The 18,546-nt window shown below is 40.8% G+C and overlaps 1 protein-coding gene and 1 long non-coding RNA gene across 6 annotated transcripts in view; one reads left to right on the plus strand and one right to left on the minus strand.

The window, feature by feature from the left end:
- The window catches only part of L3MBTL3 (L3MBTL histone methyl-lysine binding protein 3), a 154,163-nt gene that overhangs the window by 39,500 nt on the left and 96,117 nt on the right, over nt 1-18,546 (plus strand). For all 5 annotated transcript variants that reach the window (XM_084622647.1, XM_084622643.1, XM_084622645.1 and 2 more), the window contains exons 4-7: nt 4,141-4,300; nt 5,362-5,500; nt 8,446-8,530; nt 14,017-14,108. In XM_084622647.1, coding sequence (XP_084478773.1) covers nt 4,141-4,300; nt 5,362-5,500; nt 8,446-8,530; nt 14,017-14,108 — 476 coding nt within the window. The remainder of the gene's footprint in view (nt 1-4,140; nt 4,301-5,361; nt 5,501-8,445; nt 8,531-14,016; nt 14,109-18,546) is intronic.
- Nucleotides 11,405-18,158, minus strand: LOC311517635. The gene is made up of 3 exons (XR_014710747.1): nt 18,050-18,158; nt 13,182-13,237; nt 11,405-11,481 (listed from the first exon to the last, which is right to left on the minus strand). It is a non-coding gene; the product is annotated as an uncharacterized lncRNA (long non-coding RNA).

Here is an 18,546-nt window from a genome sequence, read left to right on the forward strand (position 1 = left end):
TTTATTCCACCGAAGGTCTCCAGCTCCGAATCTCAAATCACCAAGCGGTCCTAAGTAGATATAATGTTATATCTTGATGTTATAATGATATGATGTTAACTCCTGAGGGGCTATGGCAAAATTTATAGAGTTTCTGCCAGAAGAATTTATAGAGTTTCTGCTAGGGCAGAAATCTCCTCATTGGTAGAGGAGGGCAAGCTGGTGGCCAGGGTGTTGGTCCTGGATGTGGCTGACTGGGGGTGGCCATGAGGGGGACTCCTGGTTACAGGCATCAGGTTTCCCATATGAGGTCCAACAGACCATCCAGGACCTCCCATTTGAGGGCTTGACCCTCTTCTCAGAGAAGACAGACTCGAGGCTTCATAGCCTCAAGGATTCAAGAGCCAGCCTCAAGGATTCAAGAGCCACCCTCAAGTCCCTTGGCCTGCGCACTTTGGCTACACAGCGGAGACGCTCCAAATTTAGGCTTGGTAATCACCTACTTGGAATTCACTTGAGCAATCACTCAAAGAAGAAAAGATGGTTACCTCTTGTAACTGTTGTTTTTCGAGATGTGTTGCTCATGTCCATTCCGATACCTGCCCGCCTCCCCTCTGTCGGAGCAAACCGTCAAGAAGGAACTGAGGTGGCAGCAGGTAGGCAGGGCCCTGTATTCGGTGCCTTGGAGGTATGACTCCAGGGGGTGCCTGCCCTGGCCCAATGGGTACTGCTGGGGGAAAACCTTCTGGCCGCTGTGCACCTGGCGCACATGCATCTAATTGGAATGGGTATGAGCAATACAGCTCAAATAACAACAGTTATGAGAGGTAGGTAACTATTTTTTCAGCCTGTTTAGTCCTTGATCTCTCTCCTGAGACTGCCAACTACTATTATTGCTATTAGCCTTTTTAACTGGTGCGATTTTGTTTGATAAATATCTCTTCAGTGTCTATAAGGAACTGAACGGAGAGCACCTGTTCATGTTCCATAAGTAAGGCTACATTTTAGTCGCAGGTATTTTTAGTCAAAGTCATGGACAGGTCACGGGCAGTAAACAAAAATTCACAGCCCATGACCATGGCATTTACTATATACCCCTATCTAAAACTTGTGCCTTGGAGGGCACAGCTGCTCTGGAGGTAGGCGGCGACCTGGTGCTGGGGGGAAGGTGGGCGGTGGCACGTGGCCCGGGACCCCCCACTGGTACTGGGGCGGCAGCGGCACATGGCCTGGGACCAGTGTCCCCTCTAATTTTTAACAGGCCATGTGTGCAAAAAAAGTCTTCTGTGCTGCCACCGAAGCACAAAAAAAAACAGCCAAAGCCCGAGTGCGTGTGGTGTTTCGCCATGTGCGCAGGGTTTAAGATCTGTGTGCACGCACGCAGCTTAGAGGGAACAGTGGCTGGGACTCCCTGCTGGTGGGGGCAGGGGGAGGCAGGTGGCCCGGGACCCCTGCTGGTGTGGACGGGAGGATTGGCAGGGCTGGCAGGCTCCCTACCTGGCTCCACGTGTCCCTGCAGCTCCTAGGGGGAGGGAAGACCGGAGGCTCCGTGCACTGCCCCTGTCATGTGCTGCGGCTCTGCAGCTCCCATTAGCTGGGAGCTGCGGCCAATGGGAGCTGCAGGGACAGTGCCTATGGGCAGGGGCAGCATGCAGAGCCTCTTGGCCCCTCCACCTAAGAGCTACAGGGACATGCCGTCCGCTTCCGGGGAGGCCCCCCTGCCCTGCAGCCCAACCCCCTGTCCCAGCCCTAAGCCCCCTCCCACATCCAAACTGCCCCAGCAGCAGCTGCCTGATCTGCTAGGGAAGCCCCAGAGCCAGCTGCACCAGCCACTGCAGAAGGTCATGGAGGTCATGGAGAGTCACGGAATCCGTGACTTCCGTAACAGACACGGAGCCTTAAGGATAAGCCATGAAGCAACTGGTAACAATTTTCAATTAGTATTGACTTGTGGAAAGTTCATATCTGTGATGTGGAGGTGAGAGACTTGTTATCATAGTATAAGCACTATGCCATATGTTGTGGAGTAGATTCTGTCCCCTCTCATAGCTGTGTGATTACAGTTTTGTAATATCAAATGTACACCATCGTGCCCTGCAATATGGTTAACCTAAAACAAATTCTTGCTAGTCAAATCAAATATGTTCAATGCTTTGTATTGTATTAAGCATACATTTGTGATGAGGATGTACGTCTTACGTTGTACCAGATTAGTTTGTTGCAGTATAAAGATATGCTTACCTCCAGTGCACATCTAGACCTGCATGACTGGGGGAAGAGATAGTGTATGACGTCACTTAACCACTGAGAACACTGAGCTGTGTAATGCAGCACACCATCCCATTAGTGATGAAGAGCTATCTAGATCCAGGTTTCAGAGTAACAGCCGTGTTAGTCTGTATTCGCAAAAAGAAAAGGAGGACTTGTGGCACCTTAGAGACTAACCAATTTATTTGAGCATAAGCTCAATAGCTATTACCAGCAGGAGAGTGGGGTGGGAGGAGATATTTTTTCATGCTTTGTGTGTATATAATAAGATCTTCTAAACTTTCCACAGTATGCATCCGATGAAGTGAGCTGTAGCTCACGAAAGCTTATGCTCAAATAAATTGGTTAGTCTCTAAGGTGCCACAAGTACTCCATATCTAGATCCAGGGGTTCATTTGACTGCCCTTTAAAGGAGCGTTCAGTGTTCAAGCAGAAGGAATTGTTTTGCCTTTTGACTTGGAATTTGTCTTTTAAAAGAAGTAAATGGGTTACAAAAAAGTCATATTTAGTTTCCATCAGATAGGTTTCTATTATTAAGTAGTTCCCCTCAGTTCTTTTTGAAGCTTCATCTTACCCATAAGTGTAGGCTGCCATGTCCACTACAAGCCTAGACATTTGGTGCCTAGGCTTATAGATGTCTGAATACCTGAATCTAATGTTGGGAAATTTAGTTGTCCTAATCCAGAGTGATAAGAGGGAAAATGTGTATTTTTTTTCCCTCTGGTAGACTACAGGAGTAGTTACGTACAATCTTTTGGAGAAAAAGGTTGTAATAGAAGAATACCTCGTAGCCTAGGATTTTAGTTACAGAACAGTGTGTGTTTGTTAAAAGAAAATTTCTCCAAATTTCCTTTTCATAGTTGGCAGCAGTCTCACTAGGCCAGGACTGAGGCATGCTGGCAGGGGGGCAAGGAAAAGTCTGCACAGCTGCTGCCTGGGCTGTACCTGATCAGTGGATAAAGGACCTCAGTCTTCAGTGCATCTAATGCAACATCTTTCAGCAGCACTAAATTCACAGTAAAAAAGATCAGCTAAATGATGGCTTGTGTCATTATGTTAATGTTCTCTTATGAGGGGGGTTTCCCCTACCCAGGTTGTGAAAGGCCAATTATGTAGCCTAGGTGCACTTGGTGAGTGGGCCAAGCCTAATTAGAAATAAAGCACAGCTGGGGGAGCCCATTTTGGGAGCAAAGACATGGAGGAGAGGAGGTGAGAAGTGCCTGAGAGGGAGAAAGGGAAAAAGACCAGATAGGCTTCTCCAAAGATGAGCTGGAAGCCTGACTCAGAGGGAGCCCTAACAAGCTGTATCCTGAGAAAGGGGAGGAGTATGCCAGCCCCTGGATTGGGAGATTGATCGAACTAGGGAGCAGCAACAGAGGTACTCTTGCGCTGAGGTGACTGCCCCCAGAGCCCAGCAGGCTGAAGGTTTCATATGTATACATTTTTATTGGACGTTGATAAAGGTGTCTGTGGCCCGAAAAGTGGCTGGACTCTGTACAGTGGTCCAGCCGGAGGGCCGGGACACCCCTATGGCCACAGTAGGCCAAAGGGGGGGGGTGCAACTGAGGCATAAGTTGCTGCAGCCAGTGAGGAATGGGTGTGTTGTGGCGGCAACTTTGACACACCTCTCCATTCCATTCATAACAGAAATATAAGGTTAATGGGCATTTATCTTTTGTTGCATGCTAAAACCTGTGTTACTTTTGAAAGCCAGCCCTTTGGAGTGAGGAACAGTAACCCATCATGGATGATAGCCATTGGTTCTACAGCTAATGGTAGTGGCATAAGTAGAACCTTCCCTTTGCTTGGCAAGGTCTGTTCTGTGGTTAGAAATTTCTTACTTTTTGTACTGTAGCTTGGAGAAATTACTCTTTTTTTCCTTTCACTGTGCAGCCTTTTCAGAAAAGACTGGGATTCCCCTGAAGTTGAAGGAAGCTACGAAAGTGGATGGGCTTATTTTCTGTGAAAACTGTTATCACGATGGTACCACAGAAGAGTTTGTTCCTGAAGGGAAATTTTGCAGCCAGAAATGTGCACATCACATCAAAAACAAGTAGGTGCTATTATAAAACATACACTCAAGTAATATGACATGCACGCAGCATGATGAGAGAGAATATTGGGATAAAACAGTAGTGGGGTCAGGTGGGGTGAGAATGAGGCAACCTAATCTCTGAATTTTCTGATTTTTAATTTTCAATTATTCATATCTACTTATAATTTTGTCCCAAACATTTATAGAATATGAGAGCTTGAGTCTTGTGTAATGCAAGTGTTGAAGACTTCCTTAGTTGCACAGAAAATATTGTCTTTTACCGTTGAACACAAACAGTGAAGAACTCATCTCTGGTCTGCATGAGTCAGTGTCAGACTCGCACAATGTTTCATAATCACTAGAATTAGGATGCTCAGCGATTAGATGGTTGGTGTGGTTAGTTAATTATTTAAATGCAAAAGCTACATTACATATGACAAACTCCAACCTGTGACAGTTTGTCTATTCTTTCCATTTCAGCAGTGCACTAATGCAGCTCATCACATCACAAATGAAGATTTCTGATTACATGCTCATTGTGAATTGTACATTTCACTAGGGCAATTTGACATGAATGTTCTAAAGCATTTTTCGTCATTTTTAAGTAATTGCTTCAAAGCTGTCTGTTTTTTGGTTGCTTGACTGACAATTAATGCCGTTACATATCAGCTTATTCCAAATGGATTTGTCAGTCATAATAATTACTAGTTCTTTCCTTTCTTTAAACTGCCCTGCAGTCTTAAGCATTTCAAAAGAATTGCTTCTTTATGAGTTTTGATGCCAGGCGGGAAAGACAAATTGTTTTAAACATGCAGAATCTGTTCAGTATAGGATGACAGCTTTCCTTTTGCAATTACCGGTGTATGTCTTCTGTGTTAACTTTTGACAACTGTCATTTTCAGTAGTAGCTCTAAGAATATATTTTGAATGATACCCAGGGACCTACAAGCACTTGGATTTTCTTATCATTCCCTATCATTCAGGGTAGTTGCCTTTTCCTAATTCTTCCACTTAAGTTCATGGAAGCAAGAATTGAATAGTTGTAGGTTCTTATGTCACCATGTTTTTTCTCATGACAGAGAACTGAAGGAGGATAAAGATAGTGTGGAATGCAGTGAGGAAGATGATTCTAAAGGGAGTCGGAAAAGAAAAACAAAATTACCTCTGAAAGAAGAGTGCAAAGAAGATGGAGAAGACAAGAAAGAGAAGGATGAAACTGTTAGTATGCTTCATAAACCCAATCCCGCAGTTAGCTTCAGCAGGAGTTTTGCCTGACGTAGAGGAGGTAGCATTTAGCCTAATTTGGTTAACCAGTGTGCACTTTTATATCATAATAGTGGGACTTGCAAATCTGAGCTGGGCACCAGTTTCTGATGTTTCAATTTTTATGTTCTTTCTAGAGTGCAGTGCACTCTGGGGTGCATAGCTCCAACACGGCCAAAATTTCAGTTGAATAATAGATTCCTCAGTTATATATTTAACTATGTATAATTAGTAATTCAGCTATCACTTTTCTGTTGTTCCTCTTTCCCCTTTTTTAGAAAGAAACAAAACAAGGAAATTAAATGACTGGAATGTGCTTAAGACAGTGTTGTTGGAACATTAAGGACAGAAAAATAAGGAAATTAGAATATACAGTTTCTACAACAATCATTACTTGCATTGCACATAAAGTGATGCATGGAAGTTAATAGCTTGTTTGCAAGAGAATCATATTACAATTATGGGAAACATAAGTTCAATTTTCTTGATTTTTATTAAATGCAAAATCTTTGCCAGAGTATTGCTCTCATGTCTATCTTTTCATTTAACAGGATTTTCTTTGATCCAATTGTGGCTAGTTTTTATTTTCATCATTATGAGTAGGGGAAGGTGAATCTCAAACACTTTCGGTTCTTTCTTAGGGTACTGGCTTATGGCTAGCAATGAAGGGCACCTCCATAGAAAATAATGCAGATATTAAAGTCTAGTAGCAACTCCTGGGTAAAAAAGATTAGAAATTTGTCCAGAATCATCCATGGTATAATATATCGGGGATGAATTTGGCCCATTGTGTCCAGGAAATGATCCAGATAATTAAAAAAAAAAATTCTGCAGAGAGCCACAGTTTGTGAAATTGTATTTAGTATAGATAAAGAAATAACCAGTAAGTTACTTTAGAGTCCCTGTCCTAATCTCTCTATTTTGATCTCTTCAAAATGAATATATTTTTGCTTAAAGCCACAGCAATTTTTCACATGTCTTTGATTACTGTGTCACTTTTTTAATTCGCATCATGTCACCATCTTCTTGGTAGTCTCATTGTCTTTGACCTATTTTAGCTATGCTTTAATACTGCCTTTGGTTTCTAGATACTTGACCTGTATTGTTGTGGTGCAGTTCTTACTATGCTGTGTTGCTGATGTTTCCAGGCATGAGTAAAATTACTCCCACAGCTTTCTGGCCTTCAGGAGAGCACATGGGTCTCCGCTAGGGTTATGCCTGCTTGCTCTGTAATAGGTTTCAGAGTAGCAGCCATGTTAGTCTGTATTCGCAAAAAGAAAAGGAGTACTTGTGGCATCTTAGAGACTAACAAATTTATTTGAGCATAAGCTTTCGTGAGCTACCGCTCACTTCATCGGATGCGTTCAGTGGAAAATACAGTGGGGAGATTTATATACATAGAGAACATGAAACAATGGGTGTTACCATACACACTGTAAGGAGAGTGATCACTTAAGGTGACAGAGTAACAGCCGTGTTAGTCTGTATTCGCAAAAAGAAAAGGAGTACTTGTGGCACCTTAGAGACTAACCAATTTATTAGAGCATAAGCTTTCGTGAGCTACAGCTCACTTCATCAGATGCATATCGTGGAAACTGCAGCAGACTTTATATATACACAGAGAATATGAAACAATACCTCCTCCCACCCCACTGTCCTGCTGGTAATAGCTTATCTAAAGTGATCATCAGGTGGGCCATTTCCAGCACATTTCCTGCTATTACCAGCAGGAGAGTGAGTTTGTGTGTGTATGGGGGTGGGGGGGTTGTGAGAACCTGGATTTGTGCAGGAAATAGCCCAACTTGATTGTCATGCACATTGTGTAAAGAGTTGTCACTTTGGATGGGCTATCACCAGCAGGAGAGTGAATTTGTGTGGGGGGGTGGAGGGTGAGAAAACCTAGATTTGTGCTGGAAATGGCCCACCTGATGATCACTTTAGATAAGCTATTACCAGCAGGACAGTGGGGTGGGAGGAGGTATTGTTTCATATTCTCTGTGTATATATAAAGTCTGCTGCAGTTTCCACGATATGCATCTGATGAAGTGAGCTGTAGCTCACGAAAGCTTATGCTCTAATAAATTGGTTAGTCTCTAAGGTGCCACAAGTACTCCTTTTCACTTAAGGTGAGCTATTACCAGCAGGGCGGGGGAGGAGACGGGGGACAACACCTTTTGTAGTGATAATCAAGGTGGGCCATTTCCAGCAGTTGACAAGAACATCTGAGGAAGGGGGTGGGGGGGGATGGGATAAACATGGGGAAATAGTTTTACTTTGTGTAATGAGGTGATTATCACTACAAAAGGTGTCGTCGTCGTCGTCCCCCCCGCCCCCCTGGGCTTCATTGCCTTCCTACTGCAGCAATCTCTCAAATGAATCCCTGAACTACGTGGGGCGTTAGCAAAACTATTGATGCACAAATAATAAGTAAAAAGGAGCTGTGTCAGTTTACGTTTCATAAGGAACTTGAAGGGGAAAAAATAGTTTGACATCTGGACAAGGCTAAAATTGTTAGAGGAAGAACTTTTATTTTTATATATGTATTTAAAGAGGTGAGAACAGTGGAGAATGCCAGCTGGCTCCAGCTTGCAATCAGCCTGCCCTGAAGAGTCTGTGATCTAGAATCTCCACAGCTCATACAATGACAACTGGTTTTAAAGAGTTTGAGTTCCAGAGTGTGATGGCCCTTTGAATTGTCCATAGCTCTTAGAATGTTTGCTGGGACTATTTCTTTATTTTATTTTTTTATTTACCATTAGAAATTTACAGCTTGAAGTTTGATATTAAAGAGCTACAACAATAACTGTTTTAATAAATGTAAAAACCATGGATATGTTCTTTTAGCTTTAATGGACTGCAAAACTAATAAAAATATTAAATTCCTAAATTTTGTAATCTAGGAGGAAAATCATGAAGGGAGGATACTGAGAGTCTCTCAGAGAGCCAGAAGAAAAAGAAAAGGTGATATGGCCATTTTAAAGCAACGTAAGTTGAAATTAGCGGGTGGCGGGAACTGTCTATTGAGAACTGTGGTTTTTGTAGAACTGGATTTATATTCTCTAATTCTACAATTTAAATTATTTATAACAATTATGATATTTTTAGTGGATTAAAGGTAATTGTGAGGAAAGTAGCCAACACTTGGAGCCTGATTCTCTCTCTTTTACACTAAGGATATGTCTACACTGCAATGTAAGCCCAGAATTAGTGGGACTTGAGTCAGCTGACCTGTGGTAGGGCACCCTGGGCTTGAACGTCTGTATTGAATATTAACGCTATGTTTCTAACCCATGCTCAAACCTAGGGCATCCACACTGCAGTGCACAGACCCGATTCAAAGCAACCATGTCATAGAGTTCCTAGCACCCCCTTACCCCACGAGAGGCCTCTCTAGCCCTAGGACCTTGGTGCACTGTGGGAAAACTTCACTGCCTTCCCTGGACATTATTAGGAAGCAGCTTGCTTTGAAAAAGTCTTGATCAGTCGCTCTCCATTGCAAACCCAGGGGCCTTTCCGATAGTGTCCAAATCAGTGATCAGAAGAGAATGGGTTAATGCTGACCTGAGCTGGATGGATTGCAGATTGTTGGGATAGAAAGGATTAAGGAAGTTGTCCCATGGAATTATGAGATACTTCTGTTTGACTACTGGGATCCAAGTCAAGCAGAGCTGTGTCTATGCAGCAAAGCAATAGGGTCCCAGCTTAACTCGAGCTCACTCTCCAGCCCTGCAGGGTCCTGGAACCCTGGGTCCAAATCCTAGGCTAGCGCAGTTGCAGCATGGATGCAAGGGAAGCTAGGCTTGAGCCTGACCTCAAGCGCAGCCTTACGTTGCCATGTAGACGTACCCTAAGACCCCTTTACATGACTTTGGCAATGTGAAAGTGCTTGTAGTAGCATCAATATAATGCATTTTAAGGCTCCTTCATGCTGACTTAGTGTAAATGAGAAGCAGATCCATTGATGTGCTGGATAAATAGGATTGCTCCTTTCACTTTTACAGTCATTCAAGAATCTGCATTTAGCAGAAGAAACTGTTTACAACTACAATATAGGTAGGCTTGGCAGAATTTGATTTTTATTTTTTATAATTTTGATGGATAATATTTATTTTTAAGCATTTTTTCTATTTTTATTGGGTTAAATTTTTACAGTTGTGAGAAATTATAGGGGGGATTAGATAAAAATGGATTTTTTTTCTTCACAGCAAACATACAATATTTTCACAAAACAAGTATATGAATTTTTGAATGTAGTTAAACATTCAAGTTTTTTAAAATCAGGTTTGTTTTTGTTAAAATTGTTTTTAACTGAAATAGTTAAATGAAATATTTAAAAAAAAATTGACTGTCAGCCAGGTCATGAGAAACGTAAGATATTGGCTTCTGCAGCTAACTCAGTCATCTTCACCTTCATTTTCCTATTTGTTCTTAATCTGGAAAAGAAAAACAAGCTTTTTCAGCTCCCAAACAATTTCTCAATTTGGAATGCATTAGTTCAAAGGAAGAAAATATTTTTCTACAACAGCGGAAGAAGCTACTGCTGTTAAAAGTGAGATTAAGTGACTTCCACCTGTTCACTGATGTGACTTTCTTTAAAACATCATCATCAAACATATTTCTTGAATGGTTCACCCTTAGCTCTGAAGTTTATTATAGTTGGCATTATGGAGGGATGATTGCTGGACGTCCATGTCATAGCCAACTCCTCTTCTTCAGCAGTTAAGGTTTGACCCTGGTACCGAATATTGGCAAGAAAATGAGCTGGAGATAGTGCTTGTCCCATTCTTTTTTTAATGCTTGTAATTTAACTCTGTCGTTGCATATTTCTCTTTTTAAGATCTCATTCAGTTCCATCCAAATTTCAACAGCATCAGCAACAAAACAGCTATTTCCCTGCATTTTGTTCAGGGCTACAGAAATAGGCTTCAGGGTACTCAGCATGTCTTCAACATTTCTCTTAAGCTCTATGTTGAGAACCTTGGCTGTGACAGTGCCATCTATTTTTTTTCACGATTTTCTTCACAAACTGTCATCCGATTAGGCCAGTTATAGATATAGTGCTCAGAACAGTCCACTACTGAGTTCCATCGCACGTCTTGTGGAAGAGTTAGCTTGGTTCCTCCCCCTTTTTTCAGAGCAGTTTCTGCAAAGTGGTTGTTATGGAAGTATTTTACAATTTCAACATTAGCCTTTATTTCTGGAACACTGAAGTCTTTGGCTAGGAGGTGCATCAAATGAGCGCTGCGACTGCATGTTATTAGCTTGGGACTCTTTTAAATTTCTTATCTTTGATACATTTGCAGCATTGTCTGTGACCAAGCTGCGTACTAGACATTTGCATTTTTTTTCAGTTTGTTATAGCTTTTACTGCTACTTCTTGTAAGTATTCTGATGTGTGTGCATTTCCTGATGTATCCATTGGTTCTGTAAGGAAGACATTCCCTTCTTCTGTTGTCACACAAGCACATACAACAGGATCATTTTGGACGTTGCTCCACCCATCAAGACTTAGGTTAACAATTTTACCCTCTAGACCTTTTGCACACTGCTCAGTTTCTCTTTCATACATTTTATCCAGCAATTTGCCTGCGACATCTGCTCTGTTGGGTGGACTGTATCCTGCTCTTAATGACTGAACCATGTTAATGAAGTGTGGGTTCTCAATCATATGGAAAGGAGAGTTTGTTGCATAAACAAACAAGGCAATTTATTCATCAATGACCTCTTTTTGTAATCTGCTGGTTCTTATCACAAACTTATCTATGATTGTTTCTGGATGATGGAGTTTTTTTTTTTCTTTTTGCTACAGATGATATACTGTGGCTATGTGAAATACATGATGTGACTGCAACACTGTCATTGGCAGATAACTCTGAAACTATAGGCAATGATGGTGATCTTGAAGGTGGATAGTCGTCAGAATCCTGTATGTTCTCCTAAACAAAATAAGTCAATGCAGTTATTTAATTATTACCATACTGCTCATTTAGTATTACTCATTGCATTCACTGACACTACTTTAAAGGTGAAATTGTAAAAGGAAGATCTGCCTACTTCACCTATTTTATTTTTTATCACAACTGCATCTAAAATGATAGTATCCAGTAGCTCCAGGCAAATGGGGGCTGCGGGGAGCAGCGCGGGCAAAGGGATGTGTTGGCCGCCCTTCCCACAGCCCCCATTGGCCTGGAGTGGCGAACCGCGGCCAGTGGTAGCCGCGATCGGCCGAACCTGTGGACGTGGCAGGTAAACAAACCGGTCCGGCCTGGCAAGGGCTTTCCCTGAACAAGCGGTGGACCGGCTTTGAGAACCACTGTTCTAGACTGAGCATTGGGTAATAGAAAGGTTAACCTAAATAATCTGTACAAAAGCCCCTAGAACCCCAGAAGACTGGGTCCCCAATCCATGAACTATTGGAACTCATTTACAAAACTTTTCTTAAACATTACATGGATATATTGTCTCATACATTAGAATTACATACCCTATTCCATGATGAGAGATCTTTGAGCTATAATGTATTTTAATTAAAACTATCTTTAGATAGGTTTTTTCCCCTCAAAAAGCATTTTATCAAACAAATTCGATTTAAATTAAAAAATCCGATTTTTTGATGTTTTTTTAAATAATTGATTTTTATCCACCCTGCTGTAGACTTTGAGTCAAAAATTTATAATCATTAAAACCCAAATTGTCAACATAACGTCAAAATATGCAAAGTAAATATCCTTAAATCAAACTAATAAGTTCTCAAACAGCATTTTTCTTATTTTACCTACCTACAAATTTCGATTTTCATTTGAAATATCTTTTGTTGTGTAGTTATACAGATAAAGTGGTGTCTACTGACATTTACTGATGAAAATCTAATCCTTCCAAGCCTAAGTATGTTCATGAAATTTAGATTCATTTATGGAAATGTTGAGGAATAATTGCTACAATCAGTCCAAAGGGTCGTATTCCACTCAAAGCAGCACAACAAAGTATTTTTAAATGAGTGCAGTCATTTCAGTCCATTAATATGGTAGATATTTTTAGGAAAATCAGCAGAATTAGCAGTTGTTGTATGTCAGTGATGCACCACCAGAAACCTGCGTATGGCCCTTCAGGATAGTTCTTGTGATAGACTGTGAACCCATATTGAATGAGGCTACATTAGCAGCAACTGACTGGCCACTAACAAACAGAAAGCCTAAAGTAGCTCTGCTACCCACCAGGGAGCTGAGCCATGCAAACCAACAAAGGCACCTGGAGTGCAGAAGAGCCATGGGTGACACAACAGTAATTTACTGCTGAAGATTTTAAGTGTTATTTACGCCGACATTTGTTCCAAAGCTGAGACTGTGTGAGTGGTATGATAAAGGAGGAACACTGGATTGCTGATGGAAATGCTACTGTTCACTGGCAGAATGATCTGTGCACATTTCTATAGTTTATTTAATTGAAGTGTGGTTTCAGCAAAAGGATTTTGAATGAAGGTTATGATTTTAGATTCAGAAGCAAGAATTTTAATCTGTTATTGTTAGACAACATATCTACAGATCTAAGTTCAAATATGGTTTAAATCACAAAATGAGCAAATGAACAAAATGAGTTTGTATTAGTCCCAAACAGTTTCTGTACTCCGAACACTTACCCATAATTGCTTGTTTTCTTCAGAAGGAGCCCAGAACAGATGTAGATTATGCAGATCTAAATTATATAAATGTTAAAATAATTAGGCTATAATTGATGATGCTAGTTATTTCTGTTGTGGTATTTCTGCCTAGTCAGGATTAGGCCAGCACTGTGCTGGGCACTGCGCAAACTGTCCCTGCCCCAGTGATCTTACAGTCTAAAATGACAAGTTATATATGCTGCAGGGGTGAAGAAGGCAAAGGCCAGAAGTGAGGTATGTGAGCAAAACTGCCAATTATATGACAAAGCTTGTGAGGCATCTGTCTTCAGCGTTCCTGGGTTTTGCTATGCTGTTAGTTGTTTGCTTCCCCTTTGAGTGATTGTCCACATGTATCTTGTCCACTGTTGGTGCACAAGCTCCCAGGGCATTCAAGCCAGAGACTCTTGGCCATCGGTACCTACTCGGCAGCACTTGCACCCTTTATGCCTCCAAATGAGGATATAAAGGGCAGGCCCACTCCAGCCTGCTTTGTAGTTCTTTCTTAACCACTCATGGCTGTGAGTCAGAGCTTGCAATGTCTGCTGTGTTTCTTCACTGTTGTATTCTTGTCAAGGTAAATAGTAGTTAGTCTTGTCTGTAAATAGTAGTTAGCAATTTAATAAGGTCGTTAGTAGAGTAGTAGTTTTTGAATAGATTTTCTGAATTAAGTCCTGAGAAATTAAATACATGTATATTACAAAATAGAAATTTGAAACACACATAATTTTTTCTTTTGATTTTGCTTTCTTTGAGAAGTCAGCAATTCAATAATTTTGCAAAAATATTTATTTTAACACTGTATGTTTCTTCACAGCTTTATATTCTAAAGGAAAGAAACCATGGTGCTGGGCTTCATATTTGGAGGAAGAAAAGGCTACAGCAGCACCTACTAAGCTTTTTAAAGAGGTATGTTTTCTTCTGAAACTCAAGATAATCAACAAAAAGAAAAGGAGTACTTGTGGCACCTTAGAGACTAACCAATTTATTTGAGCATGAGCTTTCGTGAGCTACAGCTCACTTCATCGGATGCATACCGTGGAAACTGCAGCAGACTTTATATACACACAGAGAATATGAACTAATACCTCCTCCCACCCCACTGTCCTGCTGGTAATAGCTTATCTAAAGTGATCATCAGGTTGGGCCATTTCCAGCACAAATCCAGGTTTTCTCACCCTCCACCCCCCCACACAAATTCACTCTCCTGCTGGTGATAGCCCATCCAAAGTGACAAGTCTTTACACAGTGTGCATGATAATCAAGTTGGGCCATTTCCTGCACAAATCCAGATTCTCTCACCCCCCTCCCAAAAACCACACACACAAACTCACTCTCCTGCTGGTAATAGCTCATCCAAAGTGACCATTCTCCCTACAATGTGCATGATAATCAAGGTGGGCCATTTCCAGCACAAAGCCAGGTTTTCTCACACCCCCCCACCCCCATACACACACAAACTCATCCATTACCATGAAATTCATAAGGAAGTTAATTTGTAAGGTAGAATAACCAGAATATAAAGACTTTTGTAAGTTCTCAGTTTGCTCTGAGGGAAGTCTGACAATGGTTAAAGTAACAGATTTCCTTAAATAGTCATGAAGAGTGTGAGGTCACCTTTTGCCCAGCTTTTCTCAGTGAATTAATGATAACTCATAAATCTGACTGTTGTTATCCTATGAAACCTACACTGAATATAGGATTCAGGCTGTTTTAAATCTCTCTGCTCATTTCTGCACATTTCCAAGATCTGGACTTTTCTCTCTGTTCACATAGCTAAAACTCTGATTCAGGCCCCCCTTTTCTCATTCGTGACTTCTGCAGTCTCTTCATTTTGGGGCTTTCCAGATACCTTGTTCTCCTTACATCCCTTCACAAGTCTGTTACAAAGAACATCTTCCTGGCTTGTTGCTCTGACTTTGCAACCCTCAGTGACTCCTCCTTTTTCACTGTATCAAACACAACATGGCTTAATCCTGTCCTACCTATCATCTTGTTGGGTGCCAAAATATCAACTTCTGCTTCTCCTTTGCCAACTATGCTAACCTTTGTCACCCATCTGTCTAGTTTCCCATCAAACAACTTAGTGCTTTTTTTTTGGCATACGTTTTTGCATGGAAGGGAGTTCCCAATAAAAATCCACAAAGCCTGTATATTGTCCTCCTCCAGATCCCTCCTTAAAACTCACCTTTGGTTGTGGTGCTTGCAAAACACTTGAAAATGTCTAGGCAGCTGGTATACTGTGATTACTGCTGCTTATTCTAATCATCATTGTCTGACTGTTACCTTGTACTACCCTCTCTGTTTTTTGCATCCACCTCTTGGCACTTTTCTTATACTTAAACTGTAAGCTCTTTTGGGACAGGAACTGCATGTGTGTGTGTGTGAGAGAGAAAAAACGGTTGTGCCCCTGCAATATTTTGTTCCTACATATGGTTAGGGAAAGGCAGAATATCCTACTGTTCTCAATACTTTAATCAGCTTTTCTGTAGATATTTTTTCTAAGCTCTGACTTGAACAAATAGCAGTTGCTCTGGTAAAATGGAATAACTGACTCTTTTATTTTATACTTTTAACTCTCCTGTATTATGATCCCACTTCTGTTTTTCTCTTTTTATTCCTTCTCGCATCATATGGGATTGTCAAAACAGGGTTTCTACCGCCTGAACCTCCATATTCTTTTCATTCCCTATGCTGGCCTCCTTTTGCCAAAAAAAAAAATCTTTAAATGTTTGTGCAAAGGTAAATATAGTAAGCCCAATGCAATTGTATCTTAGGTGATCTATGATATAATTACAATCTTGCACAACATTTTAAACTTTAGCTTTATTGTGGTGCAACAGGAGCTGACCCATAGTTAAGGTTGTGAGAGTTTCAATTTGATAGTGGTAAGAATGGTGAATATCTTGTGACTTGGAGTTTTAGTAACACAAAAAATGGATTATAATGCTTGGCTAACTACAGAATTTTTGATGTATTGGCAGTGCAATTTGAAATTTTTGGAAAGTTTATAATAACTATGGAAAAATTGGTGTTTGGTGAATTATTTAAGGAAGGGAATCTCTCATCTTTCTTCCCCCTTTGCAAGAAATCTAAGCCATTCTGGGTATGTCTACACTGCAGCTAGGAGCAATCCTCCCAGCCTGGGTAGACAGACTCTCACTAGTAGGGGTATTGGGCTGGAGGTTGGACTCTGAAGTCTGGAGGGACAGGTGGGCTTCAGAGCCTGAACTTCTGCCTGAGCTGGAACGTCCTCATTGCTATTTTTATTGAACTTGCTCAAGCCCTGCTAGTGTGTATTTGTCTACTCAGGCTGGGAGGCTCCCAGCTCCAGTGATTAGACTTACCCTCTGGGGCCTGTCTTTTGAGCATGTTGGTACCGCTTACATGCTGTTTCCTAGAATGTCAGTTATACATCAGGATTGTTTGCTTATTGAGTATTTCGTAACTCTTAGTCATAGTGGCAAATATGTGCGCTAAGATAAACTTACCAAAATTAAATCTGATGATTTAAAAAAAAAAAGCCACTTCCAAGAGGTACCAAAAAGCAGTATGTACCCCATCTACGTGAAATTTGCACTTTAACGCAAAACCTGGACAGTGACCTCAGTGGTGATTAAGGCAAAATAACTTCCCAAATGCATGAAATGTATGACCGTCAGATGTACTGTTATGTTGATATAACTAATATAAAAGCATGTGAGATCACTCTTAAGGTTTTGTGTTTCCCCAGCTTCATCAAACTTATGTTGTATGTATTGCTTTTGGGTGTCTGTTAGAGATGGAAGGGAGATCTTTATGGAGCACTGAAGAGTGTTATTGAATACCGTGTTGTAGGCAGTATGAAGGTGGAAAGGAATGCACTAATATTTCCTCCTCTTATTTCCCTACTTCTAAGATTTTGGGCACATGGGTGTATCGTGCTGCAACCCTGTCATTCAAGCATATCTTTTATTTATCAGTACATACAGCATGTAATATATTCTTTTAAAATCTTCTTTCTGAATCTTAAGAAAAGTGTATGACCTGATCATACGTTATATCTTTTAATGGAAAAGGCCTGTGTTTACTATAGGAATGATTTGGGCATTGATTATTAGTTTCTATGACAATTTTTAATGAAGCTTTAATGGTACATCGTGAGATTAAAAAACAGAATGTGGTTAAAGATGAGCTATCAAGCAATAATAAAATATTTTTGATTGTACACTTTCCTGCTTTGCAATTAATTACAGTCATGGCATATGTCTATGCTGGCACACAAAATGTCATTTCCATCTCAAGGAGATGTACTCACACTAGATAGAGCTCGCGCATTAAAGATAGAAGTGGAGCCACAGTTGTGCGAGCAGCGGGGTGGGCTGGATGCCACGAGTATGATCTCATCTGAGATCCTACCTATGTATTTGGGCAGCTAGCTCCTCATGCTGTGGTGGCTGCTCTTCTGTTTGTAGCATGCTCGCTTGATCAGAGCTACACTGGAGTTGCAAGGTGTAAATTCCGACTCGAGTAGAAATACTTATGTCTTAACCCATTGTAGGAAGGAATATTGTCGGGGCATGACCCTAATTTTAAAAATGTTAAAACCTTTTCCCACTTGTTAATTTTTTGTTGCCCACTGATTAGGTGTCATACAGCACTGAGTGCAAAAGAAATACTTTACTTACCTGAGTAGCTTAAAATCTTAATAGTTTACAAAAGGTGGTGTTGTCAGAGTTTCACTCTCTTGCCTTGTTTCATTAATATTTTTTCTGCTTTTTTTCTTTATATTAAAGTATTAAGGACTGATGACTTTGAGTTCTAACTTTGTCTGGAGCACAGAGTCAAGATATATAACAGGAAGCCGGTACCTGACTCCCTAAGACGTCCTTTCTGCCCTCTTCCCTTTTTTGAAGGCTGCAGCTTAGTCTTCATCCTCATGTGATCTCATGTTCCCAGTCCTCTATTGATTGCCAGAATCCTCCTGGAAAAAGAGGCTAGTCAGAGCCCAATATTTCTCTCTACTGTACACAGCAAAGGGAATGTTACCATGTGAGAGGCCATCTTTATATATGAAGGCTGTTCTGTATCTGCTTTGTGACTCATCTTTGAGGGTCTGAAATGTAGAGACTAAAAGGCATTTCAGAGTATTTTATCTGATCATCCCATGAATGGTGATTGCCAAGAGGGTGTCACTGTACAAAATAAGTAATTAAACTTACAGTACTGTGTTTTTTTAATTAGAAAGTTATTTAAAAAGTTGATGAAACACAGCATTTTCTACTGTTCTGAGGTGGCTTTCCTGGTAGCTCCTCCTAACAGATTTTTTTCTGCATTTTAAAGTCTTTAATGACTGCACTGTCAGCCA

Source organism: Lepidochelys olivacea (genome assembly GCF_965140295.1).
Source record: "Lepidochelys olivacea isolate rLepOli2 genome assembly, chromosome: 3".
Taxonomy (NCBI): domain Eukaryota; kingdom Metazoa; phylum Chordata; order Testudines; family Cheloniidae; genus Lepidochelys; species Lepidochelys olivacea.